We start from the raw sequence: 13,967 nt of genomic DNA, 5'->3' as shown, positions 1-13,967 counted from the left end.
GTAGTTGTATGCGGACAACGTGAGTGCCCATCTCTGGATGCTGGCCGATGCGTTGGTATTTATCCCTTTACTCTCGGAAAACAGGGATATAAGTGGCTTATGGTCAGTTTCCAATTTGAATTTTAGCCCAAACAGGTATTGATGCATTTTCTTTACCCCATAGACACACGCTAATGCTTCTTTCTCAATCATGCTGCAGGCTCTCTCAGCCTTAGACAGACTCCTGGATGCATAAGCAACCGGTTGCAGTTTCCCGAAATCATTAGCTTGTTGCAATACACACCCGACGCCATATGAACACGCATCACATGCTAGTACCAAACGCTTACATGGATCATACAACACAAGCAATTTGTTTGAGCATAACAATTTTCTCGCTTTTACAAAGGTATTTTCTCATTTTCTTGGCTTTTGCCCCAAACCCATTCGCCCCCTTTTCGTAGTAAGACATGCAGTGTTTCTAACAGTGTGCTGAGACCCAGTAAGAAGTTACCAAAGTAGTTCAAAAGTTCCAGAAACGACCACAGCTCCGTCACGTTCTGTGGCCTCGGTGCGTTCTCGATTGCCTCCGTCTTCGCGTTGGTGGGCCTGATGCCGTCCGCCGCAATCCTCCTTCCCAAGAACTCCACTTCAGGTGCCAGGAAAATGCACTTCGAGCGTTTTAACCTGAGCTCCATGCGGTTGAGTCGACTAAGAACCTCCTCCAGATTCTGCAGGTACTCGACTGTGTTCCGACCTGTGACCAAGATGTCGTCCTGGAGGACCACGGTGTGCTGGACCGACATCAATAAACATTCCATGTTTCTCTGGAATATCGCCGCCGCTGATCAGATTCCAAACAGGCATCTGTTTAAACAAAAAGACCTTTGTGCGTGTTGATTCAGGTGAGGGCCTTCGATGATTCCTCCAGTTCCTGCATCAAGTAGGCTGAAGTCAGATCCAGCTTCATGAACATCTTTACTCCCGCTAGCGTTGCAAAGAGGTCGTCGGCCTTTGGTAGTGGGTATTGGTCCTGTTATATATGTGTACTTGTATTTACTCTGTACAGCCACCAGAGAGCTCATCCCCTGGAGTCCCAAGGGGTCCCATAATCCCTTGGGAGTACAGGTATTTAAGGAGGCTTCGCAAGTTGGAGAGGCACTCTGGAGACCTGCAGTAATAGACTAAGGTCACACTTTACTTTGAGCTCACAGTGTTCAGTCTGACTCTTTCTCCATAAACAGGTCCTGCAGGGAGAAACGATTGATAGTTACTTTGTAATCGCCACAGATTCTGACGGTGCCTTCTCCCTCGAGGACTGGGACAATAGGACTGGCCCACTCACTGAACTCAATCAGTGAAATGATGCCCTCTCGTTGCAGCCGGTCTAGCTCGATCTCTATCCTTTATCTCATCGTGTACGGTACTGCTCTCACCTTGTGATGGATGGGTCGCGCCCCCAGAATTAGGTGGATCTGCACTTTTGCTCCTTGGAATTTCCCGATGCCTGGTTCGAACAGCGAAGGAAAGTTGTTTACGACCTGGGCACACGAAGTGTCATCAGCGGGCAATAGCGCTCGGACGTCATCCCAGTTCCAGCGTATCTTTCCCAGCCAGCTCCTGCCGAGCAGCGTGGGACCATCGCCCGGTACCACCCAGAGTGGTAGCTTGTGCACCGCTCCATCGTAGGAGACCTTTACGGTAGCACTGCCGATTACAGGAATCAGTTCCTTTGTGTACGTTCTTAGTTTCCTGCGAATTGTAGTTAAGACTAGCCTTGAGGCCTTGTTGCACCAAAACCTTTCGAAAGTTTTTTTGCCCATGATGGACTGGCTTGTGCCCGTGTGCAGCTTCATTGACACCGGGAGTCCATTTAGTTCAACATTCAGCATTATCGGGGGGCAATTCGTGGTGAATGTGTGCACCCCATGTACCTCTGCCTCCTCTATCTGAGGCTCTGGTTCGCTGTGATCCGCCGTGGATCTGTCCTCCTCTGCAACATGGTGGTTTGCAGGTTTAACAGGATTAGCAGCTCGCCTGCACACTCGTTGGAGATGTCCCATTGTTCCACAGCCCTTGCAATCGGCATGAATGGAAACGATGATCACCCCCGCAGTGCCAACAAGGTGTTAATGGCCTTGCATTCATCACCCTTGATGGTGAACTCTGAGACATCTGTGGATGTGTAGCTGAGAGATTCGCTTAGTATTGTCACTGGTGGCAATGAATGCCTGGGCTATTGCTGTGGCCTTACTCAAGGTTGAGGTGTCTACAGTTAAAAGTTTGCGAAGTATAGTTTCGTGGCAAATGCCAAGTACGAAAAAGCCTCTGAGCATGTGCTCCAAATGTTCTTCAAATTCGTAATGTCCTACAAGGCATCTCAGCTCGGCGACATAACTCACCACTTCCTGGCCTTCAGACCTTTTGTAGGTGTAGAACCGGTACCTTGCCATCAGAACGCTTTCCTTCGGGTTCAAATGCTCTCGGACCAGTGTGTACAACTCGTCGTATGATTTCTCCATTGGTTTCGCTGGAGTGAGCAGCTTCTTCATGAGGCCATACGTTGGTGCCCCACAGACGGTGAGGAGGATCGCCCTTCGTTTGGCAGCGCTCTCTTCCCCATCGAGCTCGTTGGCCATGAAGTATTGGTCGAGTCGCTCCACAAAAGTTTCCCAATCATCTCCCTCCGAGAATATCTCCAGGATGCCCACTGTTCTCTGCAGCTTTGGGTTCACCATCTGTATCTCGTCGCCAGTTGTTGTGTGTGGAGAAAGAGTCAGACTGAACACTGTGAGCTCAAAGTAAAGTGTGACCTTAGTCTTTTATTGCAGGTCTCCAGAGTGCCTCTCCAACCTGTGAAGCCTCCTTAAATACCTGTGTTCCCAACCAATTATGGGATCCCTTGGGACTCCAGGGGATGAGCCCTCTGGTGGTTGTACAGAGTAAATACAAGTCCACATATTATAACAGTGTTGTTGCCTCCCAAATCCGTACCCATCTTTCCCAGAACTCCATGTTTGAATCCCTTCAATCTGATTTCTACCTCTGCCACAGTACCAAAACGGCTCACATCAAAGTCACAAAATGGCATCCTTTGTTACTGACAAAGGCAAACTATCCCTTCTCATCCTTCTCGACCTGTCTGCTGCCATTGACATGGTTGACCACTCCATCTTCCTCCAGCGCCTTTTCAGCGCCGTCCAGCTGGGTGGGACTGCACTCGCCCAGTTCCATTCTTCATCGTCATCACAGGCAGTCCCTCGGAATCGAGGAAGACTTGCTTCCACTCTAAAAATGAGTCCTAAGGTGACTGAACAGTCCAATATGAGAACCACAGTCCCTGTCACAGGTGGGACAGATAGTCATTGAGGGTCAGGGAGGGTGGGACTGCTTTGCCACACGCTCCTTCCGCTGCCTGTGCTTGATTTCTGCGCGCTCTCGGCGACGAGACTCGAGGTGCTCAGCGCCCTCCCGGATGCACTTCCTCCACTGAGGGCAGTCCTTGGCCAGGGACTCCCAGGTGTCAGTGGGGATGTCGCACTTTATCAGGGAGGCTTTGAGGGTGTCCTTGTAATGTTTCCTCTGCCCACCTTTGGCTCGTTTGCCGTGAAGGAGTTCCGAGTAGAGCGCTTGCTTTGGGAGTCTCGTGTCAGGTATGCAAACAATGTGGCCTGCCCAGTGGAGCTGATCAAGTGTGGTTAGTGCTTCAATACTGGGGATGTTGGCCTGGTCGAGGACGCTAACGTTGGTGCGTCTGTCCTCCCAGGGGATTTGCAGGATCTTGTGGAGACATCGCTGGTGGTATTTCTCCAGCAACCTGAGGTGTCTACTGTACATGGGCCATGTCTCTGAGCCATACAGGAGGGCGGGTATTACTACAGCCCCGTAGACCATGAGCTTGGTGGCAGATTTGAGGGACTGGTCTTCAAACACTCTTTTCCTCAGGCGGCCGAAGGCTGCGCTGGAGGCAGTTTTGAATCTCGTTGTCAGTGTCTGCCTTTGTTGATAAGAGGCTCCCGAGGTATGGGAAATGGTCCACGTTGTCTAGGGCCGCGCCGTGGAGCTTGATGACTGGGGGACTTGCCCATTAATCGTAGCCCAAAAAAATCACCTGCAATGTCTTCTCTTCCCATTCCCGCATCGTTACCTCTGGTGTCCCCAAGGATCTCTCCTTGGCCCGCTCCTATTTCTCATCTAAATGCTGCCCCTTGGCGACATCATCCGAAAACACGTTGTCAGTTCCCACATGTACGCTGATGACACCGAGCTCTACCTCCCCACCACTTCTCTCCACCCCTCCATGGTCTTTAAATTGTCAGACTGCTTGTCCGACACCCAGTTCTGGATGAGCAGAAATTTTCGCCAGTTAAATATTGGGAAGACCAACGTTTCGGTCTCTGCCACAAACTCTGTTCCCTAGCCACTGACTCCATCCCTCTGCCCAACTCCTGTCTGTGAGGCTGAACCAGACTGTTCACAACATTGGTGTCATATTTGACCCTGAAATGAGCTTCCGGCCACATGTCAGTGGCATAACTAAAACCGCCTATTTCCACCTCCATAACATCGCGCATCTTCGCCAGTGCCTCAGCTCATCTGCTGCTGAAGCCCTCATCCGTGCCTTTGTTACCTCCAGACTTAACTATTCCAACGCACTCCTGGCTGGCCTCCCACATTCTACCCTATGTAAACTTGAGGTCATCCAAAACTCGGCAGCCCGTGTCCTAACTCGCACCAAGTCCTGCTCGCCCATCACCCCCTGTGCTCGCTGACCCACATTGGCACCGGTTAAGCAATGCTTCAAAATTCTCATCCTTGTTTTCAAATCGCTCTGTGATCTCGGCCCTCCCTATCTCTGTACTTTCCTCCAACCGCACACCCGCCCCCCCCCTCCCCGAGATGTCTGCACTCCTCTAATTCTGCCCTCTTGACCATCCCTGATTATAATCGCTCCACCATCGGTGACCGTGCCTTCAGCTGCCTGGGCCCCAAGCTCTGGAACTCCCTCCCTAAACCTCTCCGCCTCTCTACCTCTCTTTCCTCCTTTAAGACGCTCCTTAAAAACCGACCTCTTTGACCAAGCTTTTGGTCATCTGCCATAATTTCTTTCTATGTGACTCGGTGTCAAATGTATTTGTTTTATCTTAAAACACTCCTGTGAAGCGTCTTGGGACATTTTACTGCATTAAAGACACTATATAAATAAAAGTCATTATTATGGACTCGTATTGGTTTAATGGTTAGGGACTAGTGGTTAGGGTTAATGGTTAGGGTGTAGACTTAGTGGTTAGGGACTAATGGTTAGGGGTAATGGTTATGTATGGGTTAATGGGGGTTAGTAAATACGGTTAATGATTAGGGACTAATGGTTAGGGTATGGGGTTAATGGTTAGGGACTAGTGGTTACGTTCTAGTGGTTAGGTTTAATGGTTATATTATGGGGTTAGTGGTTAAGAACGAGTAATTGGGGTTAGGCTTGAATGTTAAGAGTTGTGGCTAATGGATAGAGTTAATGGTTAGGGTATGGGGTTAGTGGCTAGCAACTCACCAAGGTTACTGCACCTCCAGCACAACAACAACTTTCATTTAAATAGCACCTTTAACATAGTAAAACATCCCAAGGCGATTATCAGACACACATTTGACACAGAGCCACATCAGGAGAAATTAGGAAGGTTTTAAGGAGTGTCTTAAAGGACAGAGAGGTAGAGAGGCAAAGAGGTTTAGGCAGGAAATTCCAGAGTTGAGGTGCCTAGGCAGTTGAAGGCACGGCCACTAATGGTGGAGCGATTAAAATCAGGCGAAATACAAGAGGCCAGAATTGGAGGAGCACAGAGAACTCGGAGGCTTGTGGGGCTGGAGGTGATTACAGAGATAGGGAGGGGTGCCGAGGGCCATGGAGGGATTTGGAAGGAAGGATGAGAATTTTAAAACTGAGGTGTTGGAAAGACAAGAACAGCAATATTGTTCTTAATATAAAAGTTATTCACAGTTATCTACAAATGGTGTTCACAGTGAGGTATCTACAGAACATGTTCACAGTAAGCTTCTATAGACGATGTTCACAGTCAGGCGTCTGCCACAGAACTACAGCAGACACTAAGAAAGTTACTAACTCGTGAAATGTCTGTCCACTTATATCCTTATCCATGACCTGGTGCTACCCTTCTGCTGATGGAGCAATATTGTGGGAACACCATCTCCTCTAGGTTCCTCTCCAAATACACGCACCGTCCCGACTGGGACATAAATCGCTGTTCCTTCGTCAAAGGGTCAAAATCCTGGAATTCCCCAACCAACATCAGCATGGGAACACCATCAGCAGAAGGGTAGCACCAGGTCATGGATAAGGATATAAGTGGACAGACATTTCACGAGTTAGTAACTTTCTTAGTGTCTGCTGTAGTTCTGTGGCAGATGCCTGACTGTGAACATCGTCTATAGAAGCTTACTGTGAACATGTTCTGTAGATACCTCACTGTGAACACCATTTGTAGATAACTGTGAATAACTTTTATATTAAGAACAGAAAATGCTGCAAATACTCAGCAGCTTAGGCAACATCTGTGGAGAGAGAGAAACAGAGTTAACGTTTCAGGTCGCTGACCTTTCATCAGAAAAAGTTAGCGGTGTAGCAGGTTTTAAGCAAGGAAGAGGGGAGGAAAGAACAACGAGAGGGGTTCATATCGCCAGTCGAGTTCAACGAGTGGGCCAGTTTAAATGTTCCGGTGTTGAAGAGCGATGGGACGGTCAGAATCTGCGGGGACTACAAGGTAACGATCAACTGAGTCTCGTTACAGGACCAGTATCCACTACCCAAAGCGGATGATCTGTTCGCAATGCTAGCAGGGGAGAAGTCATTCACCAAGCTGGATCTAACCTCCGCTTACATGACACAGGAGCTGGCTGAACCTTCGAGAAAATTGACCTGCATCAACACGCACAAAGGGCTGTTTATATACCACAGGTGCCCTATCGGGATTCGCTCGGCTGTTGCCATTTTCCAGAGGAACATGGAGAGTTTGCTGAAATCGGTTCCACACACTGTGGTGTTCCAAGACGACATCCTGATCACCGGTCGTGACACCATCGAACATCGACACAACCTGGAAGAGGTTCTAAAGTGACTAGACAGAGTGGGACTCAGGCTGAAACGCTCCAAGTGTGTTTCCCTGGCGGCAGAGGTCGAATTTTTGGGGAGAAAGATTGTGGCGGACGGCATCAGACCCACGGACTCAAAGACAGAGGCCATCAAGAATGCACCCAGGCCACAGAATGTGACAGAGTTACGTTCGTTCTTGGGACTCCTCAACTGTTTTGGTAACTTTCTACCCGGGTTGAGCACGTTGTTCGAACTATTGCATTTATTGCTACACAAGGGTGACGACTGGGTTTGGGACAAATCTCAAGAGACAGCCTTTAATAAGGCCAGAAACCTGCTATGCTCTAACAAGTTCCTGTATTGTATGACCCGTGTAAACGTTTAGTACTAGCTTGTGATGCATCTTCGTACGGGGTCGGTTGTGTATTACAGCAAGCCAATGTGTCAGGCAAACTGCAACCGGTTGCATATGTGTCCAGAAGTTTATCTAAGGCTGAAAGAGACTACAGAATGGTTGAGAAAGATGCATTAGCATGCGTATACGGGGTTAAGAAAATGCATCAATACTTATTTGGACTCCGGTTCGAGCTCGAAACCGACCACAAACTGCTCATTTCGCTGTTCTCAGAAAGCAAAGGTATTAAGACCAATGCTTCATCCCGCATCCAAAGATGGGCACGGGCATTATCTGCGTATGACTACGTAATCCGCCACAGACCAGGCACTGAGAACTGTGCTGATGCCCTCAGTCGGCTACTATTGGAAATGGTGCAACCCGCAGACTTGCTTCTTGTAATGGATGCTTTTGAGAGCGAGAGGTCACCTGTCACAGCTCGCCAGATCAGGACCTGGACTAGCCAGGACCCTGTGCTATCACTAGTAAAAAAAACTGTGTTCTTAATGGGAGCTGCTCGGCGGTTCCTGGGAAAATGCAAGACAAAAGTAAGCCGTTTCACTGACACAAGGACGAAATGGCCATCCATTCGGATTGTCTCCTATGGGGGAATCACGTGGTTTTGCCAAAAAAAGGCAGGGAAACGTTTATACGCGACCTACACAGTACCCATCCAGGCAGAGTCATGATGAAGGCTATCGCCAGATCGCACGTTTGGTGGCCCGGCATTGACTTGGAATTGGAGTCATGCGTACACCAATGTAACACTTGCTCACAGCTGAGCAATGCACCAAGGGAGGGCCCCACTGAGTCTGTGGTCCTGGCCCTCCAAACCGTGGGCCAGGGTCTACGTAGATTTCGCTGGCCCCTTTCTAGGAAAGATGTTCCTAGTATCAGTGGACGCTTACTCTAAATGGATTGAATGTATAGTGTCATCATGTACGTCCACTGTCACCATTGAAAGCCTCCAGGCGAGTGGTATGTATGTAAACTTTACCAGTGTAAGACTTGTCACCAGGGGGCGTACCTGTGGGAGACCCAAGGGTCACCTGTACACCCCGGGCAAGCAACTATAAAAGGCAGTCTACCATGCTGCTTCCTCACTCTGGAGTTACATTAAAGAGACCAAGGTCACAACGGTTTGAGCTTACAGCATACAGTCTTGTGGAGTTATTCTGAACATAACATATAGAAATTCCGTACAGAGTTTAAGAACATGAAATAGGATCGGGAGTAGGCCCCTCGAGCCTGCTCCGCCATTCAATAAGATCCTGGCTGATCATTGACCTCAAGTCCACTTTCCCGCCCTGTCATGTATTCAACCAGCATTGTAACCCATGTATAATCTGACCTAAGTTGTACACTGTGAGAACACTGACCACTAGGTGGTGAACTTGTGGGAGACACTCCTAACCTGGACCTTCAGATATAAAAGGGGAAGCTCCACCCACTTCCTGCACTTGAGTGCTATGAAATAAAGGACAGGTCACAGACTGACCTTCTCTCAAGCATGGACCTCGTGTGCATTTATACTGTGTAGTAAGGATATATCAATGGTGACAAGAAACTGGGATTTAAACCACGCGAGCATGGTCACTAGCAGAACAGAGGAGAGGTACTGTGTTAAGGAATGGTTGAATACATGACACGCCCGATCTCCATATCCCTTGATTCCTCTAAACTCCAAAAATCTATCTATCTCAGCCTTGAATATATTCAGACTCAACATCCACAGCTCTCTGGGGCAGAGAATTCCAAAGATTCCAGAAATTCCTCCTCATCCCTGTCTTAAATGGCGGACCCCTTATCCCGAGACAGAGCCCCCTGGTTCTAGACTCCCCGGCCCGGGGGAACCATCCTCTCAGCATCTACCCCGTCAATCCCCTTCAGAATCTTGTCTGTTTCAATGAGATCACCTCTCATTCTTCTAAACTCCAGAGAGTATAGGGCCCATTCTACACAATCTCTCCTCATAGGACAGCCCTCTTCTCCCAGGAATCAATCTAGTGAACCTCCTCCATTGTACCGCCTCCAAGGCAAGTATATCCTTCCTTTAGGATTCAGGTGGCAAGATCACATCATAAAATTTCAGCCAAGGTGTGTTTCCCAGAGGCCTCCTGACATGAGTTGTACGTTAAGTGTTCCTGAACCCTTCCCCTCCTCACAGTGCACAGAAATGGTCACGTTTGAAACTCATGAGATTACATTTTTGTTGCCAGGCAAAACTTTATTGAAATTGTAACCATTACAACAGTTTTAAAAAAAAGTGTGCACAAAATCATGAACTATTGCAAAAAGTAGTAAGCCCTTTGTCATCTGGGTGACGTGTGAGGGAGTTCTGTTCTGCTGTTGTATTAAACACACCTACTCCCAACAGAGCCAAGCTGGGCAATAAAAATAGCTCACAAACTGTCTTCTGCTGGATCACTGCAACAAAGTGAGCGGCTGTTCTTAAACAGAGTAAAAGCTCATCATTGTTTTCCGTGGTTGTCGCTAGCTGTAAAGTATTTACTCGTTTTATCTGGCTCCTCCTCACAGCTACACAATAGCATCAGTTAGCCAGAAACGCTATAGCGCAAGCAACTCGGTCACACCTCAGACATTCCCGATCAGCCTCTCGGATCAACCTCTTCTCTGCATCGGAAGCATCCGTCACTCAGAAAAGAGTGTTTTTTCTTTTTAACACACATTTGTTCATGTCAAGATTAACCTGTTGCCCCTAACCCGCCCCTTCTAACCACAGTCTCTAAAACATAGCACGGTAAGAATTCCAGAGGCCACCACCTACCCAAACGTTTAGAACAAGCTTTGACAACAACTTTGTACCAAACAGGAGAAGATCCTGAACCATATGGAAATCAGAGGTATCCTCGGCCAGTCGGTTAAGGAACCATAACAATTTACTAATCATTTGTGTACCAATGTAATATGCAACAGAACAAGAGCATCCTGCACTGCACTTTCAGACCAAAACCTGTACAACTTCCCAATGTAGGTCCGTCAACAAGCAAACTCTGCTCCAGCGTCTAGGTTCACATTTCAACTGGACGGGCTTGGATGCTTTGCAATCACGTCATGCTGCAAAAGAATAAAAGATGAGACGTGAGTTGCATGCAACAAAAAGGATAGACTTTCATTTATATACTGCCTATCAAAACGCTCAAAAATGTCTGAAAGTGCTTCAAAGACAATGTGGGGGACTATAGTGTAAAACTGATGATTATTGGATCAGTCGCCCCTGGGAGAGGGTGCAGAGGGAGATTGCCCAGAATGGTACCGGAGATGTGGGACTTCAGTTACATGGAGAGACTGGAGAAGCTAGGATTGTTCTCCTTAGAGCAGAGAAGGTTAAGGGGAGATTGACCAGAATGGTACCAGGGATGTGGGACTTCAGTTACATGGAGAGACTGGAGAAGCTGGGATTGTTCTCCTTAGAGCAGAGAAGGTTAAGGGGAGATTGCCCAGAATGGTACCAGGGATGTGGACTTCAGTTACATGGAGAGACTGGAGAAGCTGGGATTGTTCTCCTTAGAGCAGAGAAGGTTAAGGGGAGATTGCCCAGAATGGTACCAGGGATGTGGGACTTCAGTTACATGGGGAGACTGGAGAAGCTGGGGTTGTTCTCCTTAGAGCAGAGAAGGTTAAGGGGAGATTGACCAGAATGGTACCGGGGATGTGGGACTTCAGTTACACGGGGAGACTGGAGAAGCTGGGATTGTTCTCCTTAGAGCAGAGAAGGTTAAGGGGAGATTGACCAGAATGGTACCAGGGATGTGGGACTTCAGTTACATGGGGAGACTGGAGAAGCTGGGGTTGTTCTCCTCAGAGCAGATAAGGTTAAGGGGAGATTTAATAGGTGTTCAGAATCATGAAGGTTTTTAATAGTGTAGATCGGGAGAAACTTTCCACGAGCAGGACGGTCAGTAACCAGAGGACACAGATTTAAGATAATTGGCAAAAAGAACGAGAGGGGAGACGAGGAGAATTTTTGTTATAATCTGGAGTGCACTGCCTGAAAGGGAGGTGGAAGCAGATTCAATCGTAATTTTCAAAAGCCAATTGGATATTTATGTGAAAAGCAAAAGTTTCAGGGCTATGGGGGAAAGAGCAGGGGGGGGGAGTGGGACTAATTGAATAGTTCTTTCAAAGAGCCAGCACAGGCATGATGGGCCGAGTGGCCTCCTTCTGTGCTGTAAGATTCTGCGAATCTATGATTGATACAGCTCTTCTCATTTTCATTTACATTCAACAAATTTCGGGAAAACGGGTGAGTGATCTGATACGTCATCTATTTTACACTATTGTCCAAAGTCAAAAATACGGCCAATGCAGGACGTTTGAAGGGCAGGAACTGTTGCCCTGTCGGTAAATATGGCAGCTGCTTTGCGCACAGCAACATTCCACAAATAATAGTAAGATGAATGTACAGAAGAACTCCCTTCTCTTCCAACAGTGCCATGGGAACTTTAACGCCCACCTGCACCACCAGTAGACGGGGACCTCGGTTTAACTAACGGACAATCCTGTGCACAGCAAGTCAGAGAGAGAAAGACTTGCATTTCTTCAGCACCTTAAATGATCTCAGGATGTCCCAACGCACTTCACAGCCAAGTGTTGTATTGTGGGAAACGCAGCGGCCAATTCCCGCAGCAAGATCCCACCAACAGCAATGTGATAACAAGCAGATCATAAGAACATAAGAATTAGGAACAGGAGTAGACCATCGAGCCCCTCGAGCCTGCTCCGCCATTCAACAAGACCATGGCTGATCTGGCCGTGGACTCAGCTCCACTTACCCGCCCGCTCCCCGTAACCCTTAATTCCCTTATTGGTTAAAAATCTATCTATCTGTGACTTGAATACATTCAATGAGCTAGCCTCAACTGCTTCCTTGGGCAGAGAATTCCACAGATTCACAACCCTCTGGGAGAAGAAATTCCTTCTCAACTCGGTTTTAAATTGGCTCCCCCGTATTTTGAGGCTGTGCCCCCTAGTTCTAGTCTCCCCGACCAGTGGAAACAACCTCTCCGCCTCTATCTTGTCTATCCCTTTCATTATTTTAAATGTTTCTATAAGATCACCCCACTCCAATGAGTAAAGACCCAATCTACTCAATCTATCATAAGGTAACCCTCTCATCTCCGGAATCAGCCTAGTGATTCGTATCTGTACCCCCTCCAAAGCTAGTATATCCTTCCTTAAGTAAGGTGACCAAAACTGCACGCAGTACTCCAGGTGCGGCCTCACCAATACCCTGTACATCCAATATCATCTGCTTTTAATGGTATTGGCTGCGGGATAAATGATGGCCCCAGGATACCGGGGAGAACTCCCTTGATTTTCTTTGAAATAGTGCCACGGGATCCCTTAGGTGCACCTGAGAGAGCAGACGGGGCCTCAGTTTAATGTCTCATCAGAGAGCCAGCACCTCCGACAATGCAGCACCATGAATGTAAGATAGAAAGATACATTACTGGAGTTAGATGAGGAAGGGTGGGGTCTGCTGTGCCGAATGGCCTGTTACTGTGCTGTAAATACTTTGTGAACTTTTTAGTGTCCCTCACTTTTCAGAATGGCAGGCAGTGACTAGTGGGGTACCGCAAGGTTCTGTGCTGGGGCCCCAGCTGTTTACATTGTACATTAATGATTTAGACGAGGGGATTAAATGTAGTATCTCTAAATTTGCTGATAACACTAAGTTGGGTGGCAGTGTGAGCTGCGAGGAGGATGCTATGAGGCTGCAGAGTGACTTGGATAGGTTAGGTGAGTGGGCAAATGCATAGCAGATGAAATATAATGTGGATAAATGTGAGGTTATCCACTTTGCTGGTAAAAACAGAGAGACAGACTATTATCTGAATGGTGACAGATTAGGAAAAGGGAAGTTGCAACGAGACCTGGGTGTCATGGTACATCAGTCATTGAAGGTTGGCATGCAGGTACAGCAGGCGGTTAAGAAAGCAAATGGCATGTTGGCCTTCATAGCGAGGGGATTTGAGTACAGGGGCAGGGAGGTGTTGCTACAGTTGTACAGGGCCTTGGTGAGGCCACACCTGGAGTATTCTGTACAGTTTTGGTCTCCTAACTTGAGGAAGGACATTCTTGCTATTGAGGGAGTGCAGCGAAGGTTCACCAGACTGATTCCCGGGATGGTGGGACTGACATATCAAGAAAGACTGGATCAACTGGGCTTGTATTCACTGGAGTTCAGAAGAATGAGAGGGGACCTCATAGAAACGTTTAAAATTCTGACGGGTTTAGACAGGTTAGATGCAGGAAGAATGTTCCCAATGTTGGGGAAGTCCAGAACCAGGGGACACAGTCGAAGGATAAGGGGTAAGCCATTTAGGACCGAGATGAGGAGAAACTTCTTCACCCAGAGAGTGGTGAACCTGTGGAATTCTCTACCACAGAAAGTAGTTGAGGCCAATTCACTAAATATATTCAAAAAGGAGTTAGATGTAGTCCTTACTACTAGGGGGATCAAGGAGT

The 13,967-nt window shown here is 47.8% G+C and overlaps 1 protein-coding gene across 3 annotated transcripts in view; it reads right to left on the bottom strand.

Annotated features, from left to right (window-relative positions):
- Window positions 1-9,681: 9,681 nt before the first annotated feature.
- LOC139273388 (high affinity immunoglobulin epsilon receptor subunit beta-like) overlaps window positions 9,682-13,967 on the bottom strand; it is a 102,344-nt gene continuing 98,058 nt past the window's right edge. For all 3 annotated transcript variants that reach the window (XM_070890234.1, XM_070890232.1, XM_070890233.1), the window contains exon 10: window positions 9,682-10,553. In XM_070890234.1, the coding sequence (XP_070746335.1) occupies window positions 10,515-10,553 (39 nt within the window). In that variant the 3' untranslated portion in view covers window positions 9,682-10,514. The remainder of the gene's footprint in view (window positions 10,554-13,967) is intronic.

The sequence above is a fragment of the Pristiophorus japonicus genome, chromosome 9, assembly GCF_044704955.1.
Source record: "Pristiophorus japonicus isolate sPriJap1 chromosome 9, sPriJap1.hap1, whole genome shotgun sequence".
Taxonomy (NCBI): domain Eukaryota; kingdom Metazoa; phylum Chordata; class Chondrichthyes; family Pristiophoridae; genus Pristiophorus; species Pristiophorus japonicus.
Note: the sequence above shows the minus strand (reverse complement) of the source record. Positions and strands in the feature narration are given on the sequence as shown.